Below are 14,062 nucleotides of genomic sequence, written 5' to 3' on the forward strand. Positions count from 1 at the left end.
TGTGAAGTCCCGCTCGGCGATGTCAACAATGGCGTACCGTACGCAGGCTATTTTTAGACCGTGACGTCGCATCGTAAAGCGGAAGTAAAGCCGAAGTGGAACATTATAGACCCGCCCTCGTATAGACCCAACGTAATTAGTGCTACTTTTCTCCGGTAATCTTTCAAAAACGAACATGCCGATCACGCATTGTTTTTTTGGGAACTTGTATAAACAACTCTAGACATTACGACACATGAAGGATGTTTTCTTCATACGTTTCCGGAAACCAAAAACTCGGGAGGAAAAATGTGTAGACCCAATCAACTTGCGCAGACTTTAACACCAGCTCGGCGAATCCATTCACGTTTCATATGCAGTAAACATTATGTTGGGTTGGCATGGTCTTTCAGAGGACAAAGAGGTAAGCCATTTTTATATTTTTAACTTATTTTTTTAGCGTAACGTTGTGCCGTACTGCCTGACTGTCTGACAATGAATGACCTGAAAAGAATTACAATGGTATCTGACTGCCACTGTTACCGTTTCTGTTTTATTTATATATATATATATATATATATATATATATATATATATATATAAACTTTAGTATGGGGGAAGTGTAAATCAATTATAGAATTGAGATGTGTTATCAATGAAAAAATTAAAAGTGTTTGTTGGCTGTCACTGAGTAGCATTTGCGAACGCTACAAAAAGCTAACTAAATTACCCCCAAGAACGGTAAGAGACGTAGGACAACCAGAGGATATATAAGAAAGACAGGGCTGATGGTAAAGGATAGCTTGTTGAAACAGGAGAATGTCATTGTCAGTCGCGTCGATAAAAAAGCTAAAGCTATGCTTAGGTCGGCTCGTTTTTTTCGTCTTTTTCAGCCTTTGACACTAAAGCCATCTCTTTAACTGAACATTTTTATGTTCTTCCACATCTTTGCCAGTCAATTTGGCACCAGGCACATCATTTTCCGAGAGAATCGGTAGGTTTAGCTCTGTAAACATCTCCTTCGTACACGATTTCCATTCATTTCCTATTAAGGACAAACAGTGGCTTGTCCCTACTTAGCAACAGTAGCTAATGTCATGAATATTAATGAGCGGAAGTGACGTGTTGCTTGCGGTACGCCATTGCAAGCTATTAGTTTTTTTTTTTTTTGATTAAAAATTTTACAAATTTTATTAAAACGAAAACTTAAAAAGGGGTTTTAATAAAATTACTTCAACTTGTACTCAAATTTTTCTTTTAAGAACTACAAGTCTTTCTATCCATAGATCCCTTTAACAGAAAGAATGTTAATAATGTTAATGCCATATTGTGGATTTATTGTTATAATAAACAAATACAGTACTTATGTACAGTATGTTGAATGTGTATGTCCGTCTTGTGTCTTATCTTTCCATTCCAACAATAATTTACAGAAAATATGGCATATTTTAGAGATGGTTTGAATTGCGATCAATTACGATTAATTAATTTTTAAACTGTGTTTAACTCGATTAAAAATTTTGATCGTTTGACTGCCCTTGACTAAACTAAAGCATGTACAATATTGCGCCCTATAAATGAACACCTACTGTTCACCAAATGCGTCCTCAGTCAACCTTTACACTGCCTGGCGGATGTAGCCTCATTTTAGTTTATGAGGTGTGGGACCGCTGGGTGTTCTCTATCTGTTGTAATTATCTCCCTGTCAGGGGTTGGACAGGAGGGTGCTCGGACCTTACCCGTTCCCACCTCGGTGCCTCACGTGCACATTACCAGAGCCCGGAGCTGTTATTGGTCTCGCGTCATCCTGCTAAGAAAATATTACCTAACGTATTCTGTGGAGATCTAGTTCAGCATCCGACAGGGCGGCACAACGCAATTAGGCAAAATTAGGATCCGTCTGAAATCTGATTTGGGATTATTCGTTAGATTTAACCAGCTGTTATTCAATTGAATTCTGGATGGGAAAGACCATCTGTTCAGTTGTGAAATACCTAATCAAGCTATCCAATACCTCAGTGGATTTATCATGGTCTGCACGACTGATAAATTTCCACATTAAAAGCTTTACCCTACTCAAAAACACACCTATATTGTCTTCATCCTAATAAAAATGTACTTTGGGTAAATTTTTGGGTCTTTACTCAAGTTGACTTAGTAGCATCTCCAAGAATCTTTGTAAAATTTAGCTACCAAAGTCGATAACAAACAAGTGTTTTGTCTAATTGCTAACAAATTTGACAATCATATAATAGACAGCTGGTCAATACATTTGTGTTTTTTGCGAAATGTACTTTTTTAGTCATTGTTTGCAGGTGCAGCATAATTACTTGAATGCAGAACACAAAATTCCACAAGGTCTGATCTTGATCAAACATATTATGTGGTCAGCAGGTCCTGAAGAGATTCCTATCTTACATTTAAAAACAAGCTAATTTCAATTTCTGGCCACTATGTTTACTTGTGTACCTTTACACCTAATTAATTAACTCCATCTTAACTGTTTGGGCCCGTATCCCTAAAGATACAATAATGTACTTTCTGAGCACTTTCCTTCCATTTTGTGCTAATCCATCTTATTAGCCAAGTGCAATGACATTAACTCGTTTTCTGGGTTGCTATACTGGCGCCCTGCCTGGTCTCGGTCATTAATCAGCAGAGGAAGCAAGCATCTATGTTTTCATTCCCTCGACATGCTGTGTGCATCTGTGATCCTGGTCTCCTGGTAGAACGCCACAGATGGTAGATCACCGGGTTAGATGGACTCGGCCCATTTTTATGCACTTTTTCCTTGTCGGGTGCATTGATCTGGCCAAGTGTGCTGTGGTGCTGTGACGCAAAACAAACAAGCAAGCACTATAAAAAAGCTGTTGAAAGCGTTATCTTGCAAGCTAGATTGGAAATATCATAATTCAAATTATATACTAAAGATACACGATAATATCGGTTAACGATAATTATCGGCCGATAATGGCAATGATGTTGTCACACAGATAATCCAGATATTAAAAAATGAAAATCCACATAATAATAATACAATCCGATAATTATATACTTGATTTAGCCTCCAAATGTGCGCAACCAACTCAGCACCGCCTCCTCCTCAACCCCTCCCCTCTCTGAGGGAGAAGGGGTTGAGGAGGCGGAGTTACACAACAGAGGCGGTTGGAGGTGAGATCATGGCTCATTTTTCCGTATTTGAAAAAAAACGACGCTCACGCCATCTGCTAAACATGCACTGCATAAATTCCACGAGGCGGGAAAAAGTGTCCTCATTCAACATAAACCCGATCAGCCATTTAAACCTGCATCACAAAGATTTTTGGAACGAACGCGAGGCTGCTGCTAGTGTGAATGCTATTGCTAATGTAAACACTCATAAACGAAGCTAAACTACGGGGCTTGTGTCGACGGAGAAACACTGCGGGGAGCAGAACCAGGCCCCGAATATGCTGCGGCGAGCCAGCCGGGGCGGGGGTATATCCGGTACGAATGTAGCTGCCGCTGCCACTCCGGTTTACTTAATCGAGCAGCACGGCCAGACAGAGGCCTGGCGCGGGTGCTAATTTGGCGGCCGGACGGACTGAAGGGCACAGGCAGGAGGAGAGTCCGGACGAGAGATGTTTTTTTACCGAAATGACCCAAGAGCCAAAGCCCCGGATTAAAAAATAATGCAGTTTATACGACCACCATTCTTCGTGAAAAACATGCCGATCAAAGTTTCACCACAGACATTTGGACAAGTGATGTCAAGTAAGCACGCTTACCAAGACGGCACAGTGGTTTGATGATAATTTAAACATGCACAAAACCACACTCACAAGAAGTCAGTAATGCATTCAATATGTAAAATAACAATCGGCCAGATGACTTTGTCACGCTGCCTTTATTTTCGGCTTAACAAAATTCAGGCACAATACAACGCGCACGGGGACGCGAGCTCCAACTATGGCCTAATAGTACTGCCGTGTATCAGCTTAGCTGCCGTAAAGCAAGTGTCGTGAATGCCGCAAATGTAAACAAAGCGCTGCCATGACACAGTACGCTGTAAATTTATGACGTCTTAATAGGATCGTTCTTCTTATATCTAGTCAAATAATTTTCCCCATCTTGTTTTGAGCGTTAAGGACTAGTTAACAGATGAATCCGCCAGATTATTCCACTTACTTGAAGTACGTAAATATTGCCATTTGTTCTTATTCAGCTCATACATCTTTACGTTTAAAAAAATAAAAAAAAATTTTTAAAAAGGTGATTTTTCACCTAAATCAAGAAAAAAATGCCTTCAAATAATGTTTTGAACCATACCTATTCTTGAATAAAGAACATTTCTGACAAACACGTTTTTTTTAGGATTAAGTAATGATTATTGCTTAAAATAAGGCTGGTAAGCTTATTTTCAGCTAGCTATTTTTCTTCAAGAAATCTGAGTGAAATACACTTGAAGCGCTGGCAGATAATTTCACTTATTTCCAATAGATTTACACTTAAAACTGACTAGTTTTAAGGAGGTGTGTTTTTACAGTGAAGTAATGTTATACTCTTATGTTAGTAATGGCTTACTTTTAAAGGCATTTTTGTGCAATTTAGGTATTTACTCTGTTGTTGCCAAAGGTTTACCATTACACAATGTCAGACAATCTGTCATTATTTAGATAGTGGAATTTACTACTTGTTCACATTTGATGTTGAAAAAAGGAGCAGTAAATTATATTTTTTGCACACTAATGTTTTCTCTTGTGTATACTTAAAAAAAAATTTAATAGAATTATCGGCTTGACATTATCGGTTATCGGTTGGAACGAGGAGGAAATTATCGGTTATCAGTATCGGTTGAAAAATGTATAATCGTGCATCACTATTATATACTGACCACAAATATGTTTACTAACATCATCAGCCAGGACTTCAGTGCGTCTCAATTAGAGAAATGGCATTTGGCTGTTTACTCACATCATCAGCCAGGACTTCAGTGCATCTAAGAGTGAGATTTGTTTGATTTTCTTTGTCATTCCCTCCTTTTCTTTCCCTTCGAACATTGCTGTCGTCACTTCAGTCTCTCACTCTTTTATTTTTTTTTCTCCATCAGAGAACGGCTTCTTATGTTTGGCCAACACCCATGACGCTCTGAGTGAGCACTTAGTTGCAATTTGTTGTTATGTCATAGATTTAACAATAACCTTGCTTGACTCTTGATATGACTGCTCCAACCTGTTAATTTCGTGCTTTCAAAGTTCAAAGTTTGCTTTATTTCCCAATTCTGATTTAGGAGGACACTTCTCTTCAAAACAGCTGTGCTCTTTAACATAGTGGCGTTTCACATTTTCATGCACTTTTTATCAGAGCAACTGTCTTGAAGCCTATTAAGCACATAGGTTTGGTACTTGTAGTTGGTAAAATGTACGCCTTTTTTTCAGTCTATTCCACATTGAAACTGCGATTTTCATTGTCCACTTTTCTTCTGTTGGTCAACTTTGAGCATGCCATTTTGTTAGATTCGGTCTTCTACTAGTGGCATGTAAACAAACTGATTGCAAAGCGCCAGGTGCGACTCGTGTTTCACACCGCTGCGGTCCGTCCGCTCTAGCTAGCAGCATACGTGCTCTCTCAGCCAATCAGCGCATCGTTGTCATAGAGATGACAACAGAAGTGGGAACATGGAAGATATTTGACCAAAAATTAAAAAGAATTTAGCGATGGAATAGTAGCGCAGAGTGATAGATCAGCGATTCATACAAATGCATTTTTTTTGAGTGATGTTTTCTCTGGGTCCGGAGAGAGGTGTGCCATGGTTCAGTCGTGGACCACGGTCTGCTAATTGAGGACCCCGGGCAAAGACTGTTCGAGGGGAAAACTTGTACAGCTTCCAACCTGTTCATTTTTCTCTCACTCATACGTGACTAAATGAGATTCACAGCCTTATCGTTTATCTTTTCCACCTAAAAGCTGTGTTAGTCTCAAATCCAAGTGTATCCCTGTTGATGAACTGAAACGAACTGAATGAGTTCACATGCAGTTAAAAGGCACGCTTCATCTGCTTTTGGCACAACAGTATCCCAGCGAGAGCTTCTTGTAGCCTGTGTCGATGTTGGCACTGATCTGTATTGGCCACATCAAGAGCAGATATCCCCCATTGGCCTCTTTCCACTCGCTGTCACATACAGCTGTTTGCCTCATCCGTCTCCCTCCCTACCGATACTCTTTTGTAGCATCTCCCCTCTTATCGCTCTCTGGTCTGGGGTTGTTTTCCTTGCATGTGCCCTTCTTACCGCTGAACTCTTTACACTCGGCTGCCGCTAGTTTTAACGACAGGAGAAAAAAAGTCTTAAATAGCATTATTATGTGAAATAGAATCATATTTTGAGACCATTCGACTATACACAACAATTAGGCAAAGCGCAGATGACGAGAAATTAGTCTTTTAATCTGCCGGTTAGCCACGCCTACCATTATAGGGCTCTAGCGTCCACAACAGGAGGATGATTTCGGCAGGAGAATGGTTTCACCTGTTTTACTATTCAGCCCATTGAGGGGGAATTATTCAGAATGAGGAAAATGTGACGAAGAGCGCCGCAAAATGTCATTGTTTCAGTCTCTCTACTCCAATATTTTTGCTGGATATTCTTTTTTATAATATATTTTTATAGTATTTTTCCCCAATAGCTAAATAAATGGTAAGCTCATGACAAATAACAGTCTTGTGCTAAATGGAATATGAAATAATAAAAATGCATTTATTCATAATTCATAATGGTCAAAACTGTCGACTTCACCTTTACTGTCACACCTTCCGACGATATTTTATGCCACCGTAGTTAGTCGGGCTTTTGTCATTTCCCTGCCCCGGCTTCTGAGAATGTAAACAAACCAAGAGGCGTGACAGCTAGCCGACATGCTAACCCGAACCGAATAATGTTTCAAAGTCTTCGAAGCGAAAAATCACACATAACTAGCCTGGATCATATCACACGGCGGCGGGGCAACCTGCCCGACGGCGATCAAGTTAGAGCTCGTTGTTCCCCTGCTGAGGGCAGAGGGCTCGTTTGCAGGGAAGTAGCTGGACAATGACCGCCGGACAAACCAGCTGACAAATGGTAAACACGAATATGGCAAAATAATTACTTTACTACTTTACTACACTACGAAGACGTAAACTGTGAGAAAGTCATAGGAGAGCAGCAGTTGTTGTGCAGCTAACATGGCAGAATGTGCCTGAGGAGAGCTATTCTACATGCCCATCCATGATCAAACGTAAGTAAATAGTCCTTTATTTAGAGAAAGTAGTGTTTACTTTGTAAATGCTGTATTCGCGGCCATTTTTAACACAAAGTTGCAATTTCTGATCGGATGGAAAATTTGACATAACACCAAACACACAAAGAGGGCAATAAGCCGAGTATAGTGCTCTCCCGGCGGGGGGATGTGCGACAAGCAGCCGGTCGTCGGCCGAGTGGACAAGGAGCATGTCAGCCACAAAATGCAAGCCACCTCCGTATTAAAATGATCCCAGTATCTGACATAATACAAAACACGATGTTTACACACTTCCTCATAAGTCCAATGGTCCCACAGTAGTAGGGCTTGTTTTGGCTAATATCCGCCGGCGAATGGGAACCTTTTGAAACCCCAAAAAGGCTCAAACGCCTCTCCGTGGTGCAGCAACATTTTTCTGCAGCTGTTTGGCTGGCGTGATGCAAAAAAAAAAAAAAATTAATCCGCAAAATCAGCTGGATACGCAGTCCATCTGCATGCTATAAAGCAATGCTGTATTGTGAGACGCTGACCTGTGTGACGTCACATTCGCATTCGTCCTAAACCCGAGACTGGAGCCGGAAGTCACTCATTTTCATGGCGTGGGATTCAAAAATGGAATATATAAAACAATCGCTTCCACATACATCCAAGCGGTCCATTTCATTCAGGAGCATAAAACACCGCGTGAAATATGAAACAAACATGCTTGTTGGTGTCACACGCACTTTAAACGGGCTTAAGTTTTTTTTTTCAATTAATGAAAATATCTCATTTGCAAGGCGTGGCGGCTTTTATTTTGGTGTGGTGGTGCACCACGATTTCTTTTATGTAGGGGAAACCCTGATTTTAATGGGGAAAATACATCAGTATCTAGCTGGGTTATGAAATGAACTAAACTTTTAAGTAAATGTACTTTGTAATACAATACTGAAGTTTACTAAAGATGAGCACAGAGCTGAAAATTCAATCTTACCCTTGAATTTTCATCCCCGGGAGCAAATTGGTTGGTTTTCAGCACACTACATATTTGATATTGCATGGTGATTCTTTGGTCGAACACTCAGCCGATGGCCTGAAAGTCTGTCTCCATTTTGAAATAAAGTCATAAAATAAAGATGTACGCGGCACAAGACGAGTCAATAAATGTTCCAGGTTGTTAATCGCGCCGCATTTCACAGCGAGAGGTGCAAAATTGCGTCAGGCTGGCAAGGGAAAGGGCATTAACAAGGTTAGGCAGACAGATCGTTATAACTCTTCAAAGTGTAGAAGCTGTGCAGCAAGCCAGTGTGTCAGGGAGAACTTTCTTTTTCCAAATGCGGGGGGATGAAGACGGATGAGACCTGTCGGAGTGAGCAGGACATGTCAAAGTTTATGACAAGTGTGTGATTGGTTGCTTTGGTCAGGCGGATGTTGTAAACAAGTCACCATATAAAATATCACCAACCAACTTGGGTGCTGAAGTAGAGGCAAATATACGACACTTGTACCAGGGACCCGAGCAATGAAATTATATGTTTGAAAAAAAAAAAAAAAATCCAATTAAAAAAATTGACATTTTGACTGCAGTGATGTTCAAGATGCCGTTTAAATGGCTGTTATCATTCTTAATGGTGCGGCTCCCATGTTGGTGTCATAACAGGGCTATAGATAGCAAGCACGCACATGTCTGGCATATTTGAGAGTGACGTCAAAGAGAGACTATATTTGGGCTGGTGTCATCTACAAGATAACGCTTTCTTGTCGGGAGCGCCCCCCTCCCTCCGCCGGGAGGGAAGGCAGGTTGTGGCTGCACACGTGCAGGTGTGTGGGTATGCGCATTTTTGAGACAAACCTCAAATCCATCCTCATCCTCGTCTTGTGTAGTGATGAAAGGCTTATTTTGTTCATGTCATTACTCAATGTCACAATGGATCATTAGCATTTCATTGCCTGTAACCACCCCCCATGCTAGAGTCCAGAATGAAATGTTTCTGCTTCTTTACCAACTTTCACATATAATTGACTTACTTACTTGTGTGACTTCTTGTGTTGTAGGACTTTAAGCAGCCATGACAAAGTCATATGAGTTCAACTGGCAGAAGCCTGTGCCTGAGTTCATGCAAGAGGGCGCCTCTTTCGACAGATTTGATGAGGTACAAAAAATCCTTTCTTTTAACTTATTCACTCCCAGCCATTTTCACCAGAGCAAGGCCCTTCGCTCCCGGCCGTTTTTCTGGATTTTGACTGATTTTGCAAGGCCCAGAGAAAATTGTTTTATTGCTATGTAAACATGGAACCCACCAAAAGAAAGATTAGACTCTCTTCTTTCAGCAGAAAAAAAAGTAAATTCATATCTTTTTTCCATTCTTTAGAAATCAGCATTAGAAAATAGCTTAGTTTGAGCAATTTTCTAATTTCTGATGAACAAACCGAGAAAATGAGCTTTTTGTAAACGCATACATTTCAAACATAACTTTGACTTTAACAAAGCTATTTTTTGCATTAGTTACACATCCCAAACATCTGAATAATGTTAACCTTTTACAAAATACCATGAACAACCAGACAAATAGAGCTTTTGATAGCAAAGTAACAATTTATTTGCGCATGACTACTGAGAGATGACGTTATGTCGCCGAGATGACGCCGTTGTCGCCGCGTCAGCCGTGTAAACTTTTCCCTCATCGTTGTTTGTCTCACAAAGATGGATTATTTTTGCGTCTCTGCGGGGTCTGCTCAGCGAGCCGCTGCATTGGGGGTCCGACTCGTTTTTCTCAGTCGTCCAGCGCCTGGCCTTCCAGGCGTCCTCTCGGTTGTTTTGTTCGGTCAGAGCGCCGCCTGGCATCATGCTGCCAGCGCTCTGACTGTGCTGCCCGGCCGTTCATTGCTGTTGAATCAGGTTGCGGGTCTTACAAAATATGCTACTGCCCTCCAGTGGCCAGTTTTATTGCTTTAAAATGGGTTTGGAGCCTTGTTTTTTGTTTCTCAGATAGATCGGAAGCTATAGATTCTTCTTGTAAAAGAACAAAAACAAAAACTAAAAAACGCAAAAGACATATAAATACGTTTTTGGGACAATGAAGCATTTAAAAATAGAACGTATTTACACGTTTCTGGGAGCAAATGAGTTAAAAGCCTTTGTTGTCAGCTATCCCAGTTATGTGAAGATGCCTGACATCATTGGCCGTCTTATTATCATCCTTCACTTCTAACTGCCTTCCCCAATCACTAATTACACGCACACACAGCGGAGAGGAGGCGTGCTCTACAACCTCAGAGCTTTTTTTGCATTCATTAAGCAGCCATAGGACATCAACTGTTTGTTTGCGAGCTATTTTTTAACTATATTTTCATGATATAAAAATATGTTAAACCCAGTTTTACAACATGTAGTAATATACAGACGACAGAATCTGACCCTTAGCCTGACTGCCAGAATCCCGCTAGCCGAACCGCTGGACCTGCGCTGGCGTAGCTCCAACGACCCGGGCCGGCAAAATTCCAACAACCCAGCCAAAACGCCAAAATCCGCCCATTCACCTTAGTCTTAACTCTTTGTACTGACACCATTTTGAAAGCTGGAAAAAAGCTTTGAAGCACAAGTTGACAATTCATTCAGGTCGAAAGCGATCATACAGCACAGAGGGACCCAGGCGAGGATCCAAGGTCGCCATATCACAAGTCAACAAAAGGTTCCCGGGAAAAATGGCAATGCTTAGTTAAACACTCAGTCTTTCGAAGGCTCTCGCGGGGCGGCCGTGGGCAGGAAGAAGGATGCGTTTAGGATAATCTTCTATCGCAGTTTGGGCTGTTTAGTTCGTGCGTCACAGTTGCTGAGTCATCGTTACCGGGGCAACCGCAGTGGGAGATTTTGCCAACCTCAGCGTCCAAGGGGCTCTTGGAGTCTTATCAGTCGTGTTATCAGTTGGATATCGGGCATTCTCCGGTGTTCCTTGTGTTGGGACAGGACGTCCCACCATTTGTTCTGGACTGTCCGGAAAAACTGACGTGGAGACATGGATTTGTAGATGTCTTACCTATCACCTGGTAGTTAGCGTCAATCTTGCTCAGTCAGCTGCATGACGCACACGTTGAGCTTCCGTGATAAGAAGGCATCACATATTTCTTATGCCCTATATTTTGCTTGTTTTCCTTAAACTATGGTATAAGTGCTATTTATTTTATATCTGGTGTGTTAGAGTAATACAATCAGTCAAACAGTAAAAACGAGAAAAGATACAATTCCCCTCACAGAGTTGTCCGATTATGACTTTTTAATTGATAACCCGATATTGTCCAACTCCAAAAATCCAACGTCATCAGAAAGTGCTGGAACTTTTCAAAGTGAACATAATTAACCAACATGACAGCACTGCCATCTGCATATTGGCCTAAAACCGATTATGAAAAACAAATGTCGATATTATCCGATATCGTTTTAAAATGCTTTTATCGGCTGATGTTATCTGAAGTTTTATGCATAGACTTCTCTATCAGTTGACGGGAAACGGGGCACGGGGCCATTCCGTAAGGGGTCTATTTTCAAAAACTTAAAATTCAAATATTTCATAAATGTATTTCCTAATATTTACCTAAAACGAATCAGATCCTTCCCTTAGCAGCGACATCAAAAAATTCAGTCATTCCCTAATAAAATCCCGATGAAATATTTTTTAGATAAGTACAACAAAACTTAAAATGGCTACAAAATTCTCAGATTTTATGCTAGATGCACAAAAATGACCAAATGCAGAGATAATCACCTATATTTTCAGGATCAATACCAATATTTAACATATCGTAATAGCAACCTACAGTGGGGAGAACAAGTATTTGATACACTGCCAATCAACAAAAGAAAAATTTGCATTTTTCTATATACAATCACAACCTATTTAGGTTGAATTCCGATGACACTATTGCCTGAGCACGTTTTTGTGGCTATCTGGCCCTCGTCGTTTTTAGATTGAAATGTTACATGAAATAGAACACAAAGTTTTTTGTATGAAAGCACAAACGTTTCAATAACTACTTTTTTTTTGCCCAAAAACAGGCAGTTGGCCGAAAACTACCTGATGATTTGAATGCAAAGTTACGCTATTGTGTATGTATACAAAAGCCAACATGTCAGCCATCGCAAAACAAAAAGCATTTTAGGTTGAAAATGTTTGTAAAAAAATGCGTAAATCCCAAAATTTCTATAGATATGAACGTAAAACAGTCTAGATTCTTAGTTAAAAGCAAAAAACTGGGCAGTTATCATTCATTTTACCTAAATATTTCAAGCTAAAGTTACGCTAATTTTTTCCAGTCATTTCATTTTTTTTCCACGTTTCAAAGTACATGCATGATGCTATTTTACATAATAATTACCTTGAATCTTTGACACTTGAGACACTTCTGCCTGCTTCAATTCACTAAAACCTTTGTCCTTTTTCCACATAAATTCGGCGTTAGAACGCAGCATATTTTGGGGGCCGTTTACATGGTGACTCTCCGAGAATACGAACAATTTCAAATTTGCATTTGCGTCTCCATTTGAAAAAATGTCGCAATTCCGCATGAAAAAGATGCCGTAGGGGGCAGTGCAGATTTACTGGGCGACAGAGAATGATGCACTTTGACCCGGAAAAAAATATACCCACCCACTCGAAGCAATGTCTTTTTTTTTTTGTTCAAAAAGGCACAAAAATTGAAACGTTCAACATATTTAATTTAAAAATATTATTAAAACAGTAAATTAAAGTCAACATTCCGCCATATTTGCTGTTTTTAAGGTTTAGTAGCACCGCTGCGCACGCCCAATGTGACGTGTACGAGTGCTGACATTAACAGCGCGGTCTCGCGCCGCAGGAGCCTTTGATATGCATGCCAAGGAAGCTCCCCTCAACCCCCCGCAATCGGATTCTTCCACTTTGGAGGCAGGATTCAGAATTTTTCGTCTTCGCCGACACCATATGCACACGAGGCGAGTCCGCAACTCAGTCATTGCGTCTTTGTGTCGCAGAGTCGCCATGTAAACTGCCCCTTTGTCGCAGTGAAAGCCGCCACGACGCTCTGCCTGGCCCGGCCCCCTACTGGAAGCTGTTGCGCAATGTCTGTAGGACCTGTCTCGTCAACTGATATTGAAGTCTTTGTTATGTAACAACTTGAACTCAATTTTTACGGTAGTTTGTTTTACCAGAGCAACTGTGTAACTTTTACTACTCTTACTTCATACAGAGTCCTAGTAAATGGCGCTTTCATTCATTGTATTTTCACGCATGAATGTGAGCGAATAAACACCCTTGCAACTCGTGAACTACAAAGGCTGCAGGCAATATGTCTGTGTCGATTTTATACGGCATCCGCCAATTCCACCCCCACGCACGTAGTACACACACATTTGAGCAAATATGCTAAACAGCATGGATTTTTTTTCTCCCCCCGCTTAAAGTACAGTGCGCTAAACAAAAACCTGCTGACAGCTAATATGTGTTATTATGTGGGTGCTGTTTAGCAACATGACATGTTTATCTACACTTTGACAGTAGGGTTCAGGTCCTACCTAGAGGGAGAAAGGATTACTTTTCTTTCCATTCCCACACATATTACAGATACTGTATTTAAACTCATTCACTGCCAGCTGTTTTCAAAGCACAAAAACATTTCGCACTCTTCATTGATTTTTAAGTCAGGTATTCCAAATTAAGTTCCCTCGCTTGATGAATCGACTGGCAGGAAGGTCAACTGTGTACTCAGTAATCATTCAAGCTGCTCGTAAAAGGGCTTCCCCACCCTTTTCTCCTTCATCTGGTGCTTTTGTCTTTCTCACTCTGGTCGGAAATCAGTCGTTGACAGATGCGACGTC

At 40.7% G+C, this 14,062-nt stretch overlaps 1 protein-coding gene across 4 annotated transcripts in view; it reads left to right on the forward strand.

Annotated features, from left to right (window-relative positions):
• LOC130907664 (1-phosphatidylinositol 4,5-bisphosphate phosphodiesterase beta-4-like) overlaps positions 1-14,062 on the forward strand; it is a 144,412-nt gene that overhangs the window by 65,330 nt on the left and 65,020 nt on the right. For all 4 annotated transcript variants that reach the window (XM_057823007.1, XM_057823006.1, XM_057823004.1 and 1 more), the window contains one exon: positions 9,268-9,365. In XM_057823007.1, coding sequence (XP_057678990.1) covers positions 9,282-9,365 — 84 coding nt within the window. In that variant the 5' untranslated portion in view covers positions 9,268-9,281. The remainder of the gene's footprint in view (positions 1-9,267; positions 9,366-14,062) is intronic.

Source organism: Corythoichthys intestinalis, chromosome 19, assembly GCF_030265065.1.
Source record: "Corythoichthys intestinalis isolate RoL2023-P3 chromosome 19, ASM3026506v1, whole genome shotgun sequence".
Taxonomy (NCBI): domain Eukaryota; kingdom Metazoa; phylum Chordata; class Actinopteri; order Syngnathiformes; family Syngnathidae; genus Corythoichthys; species Corythoichthys intestinalis.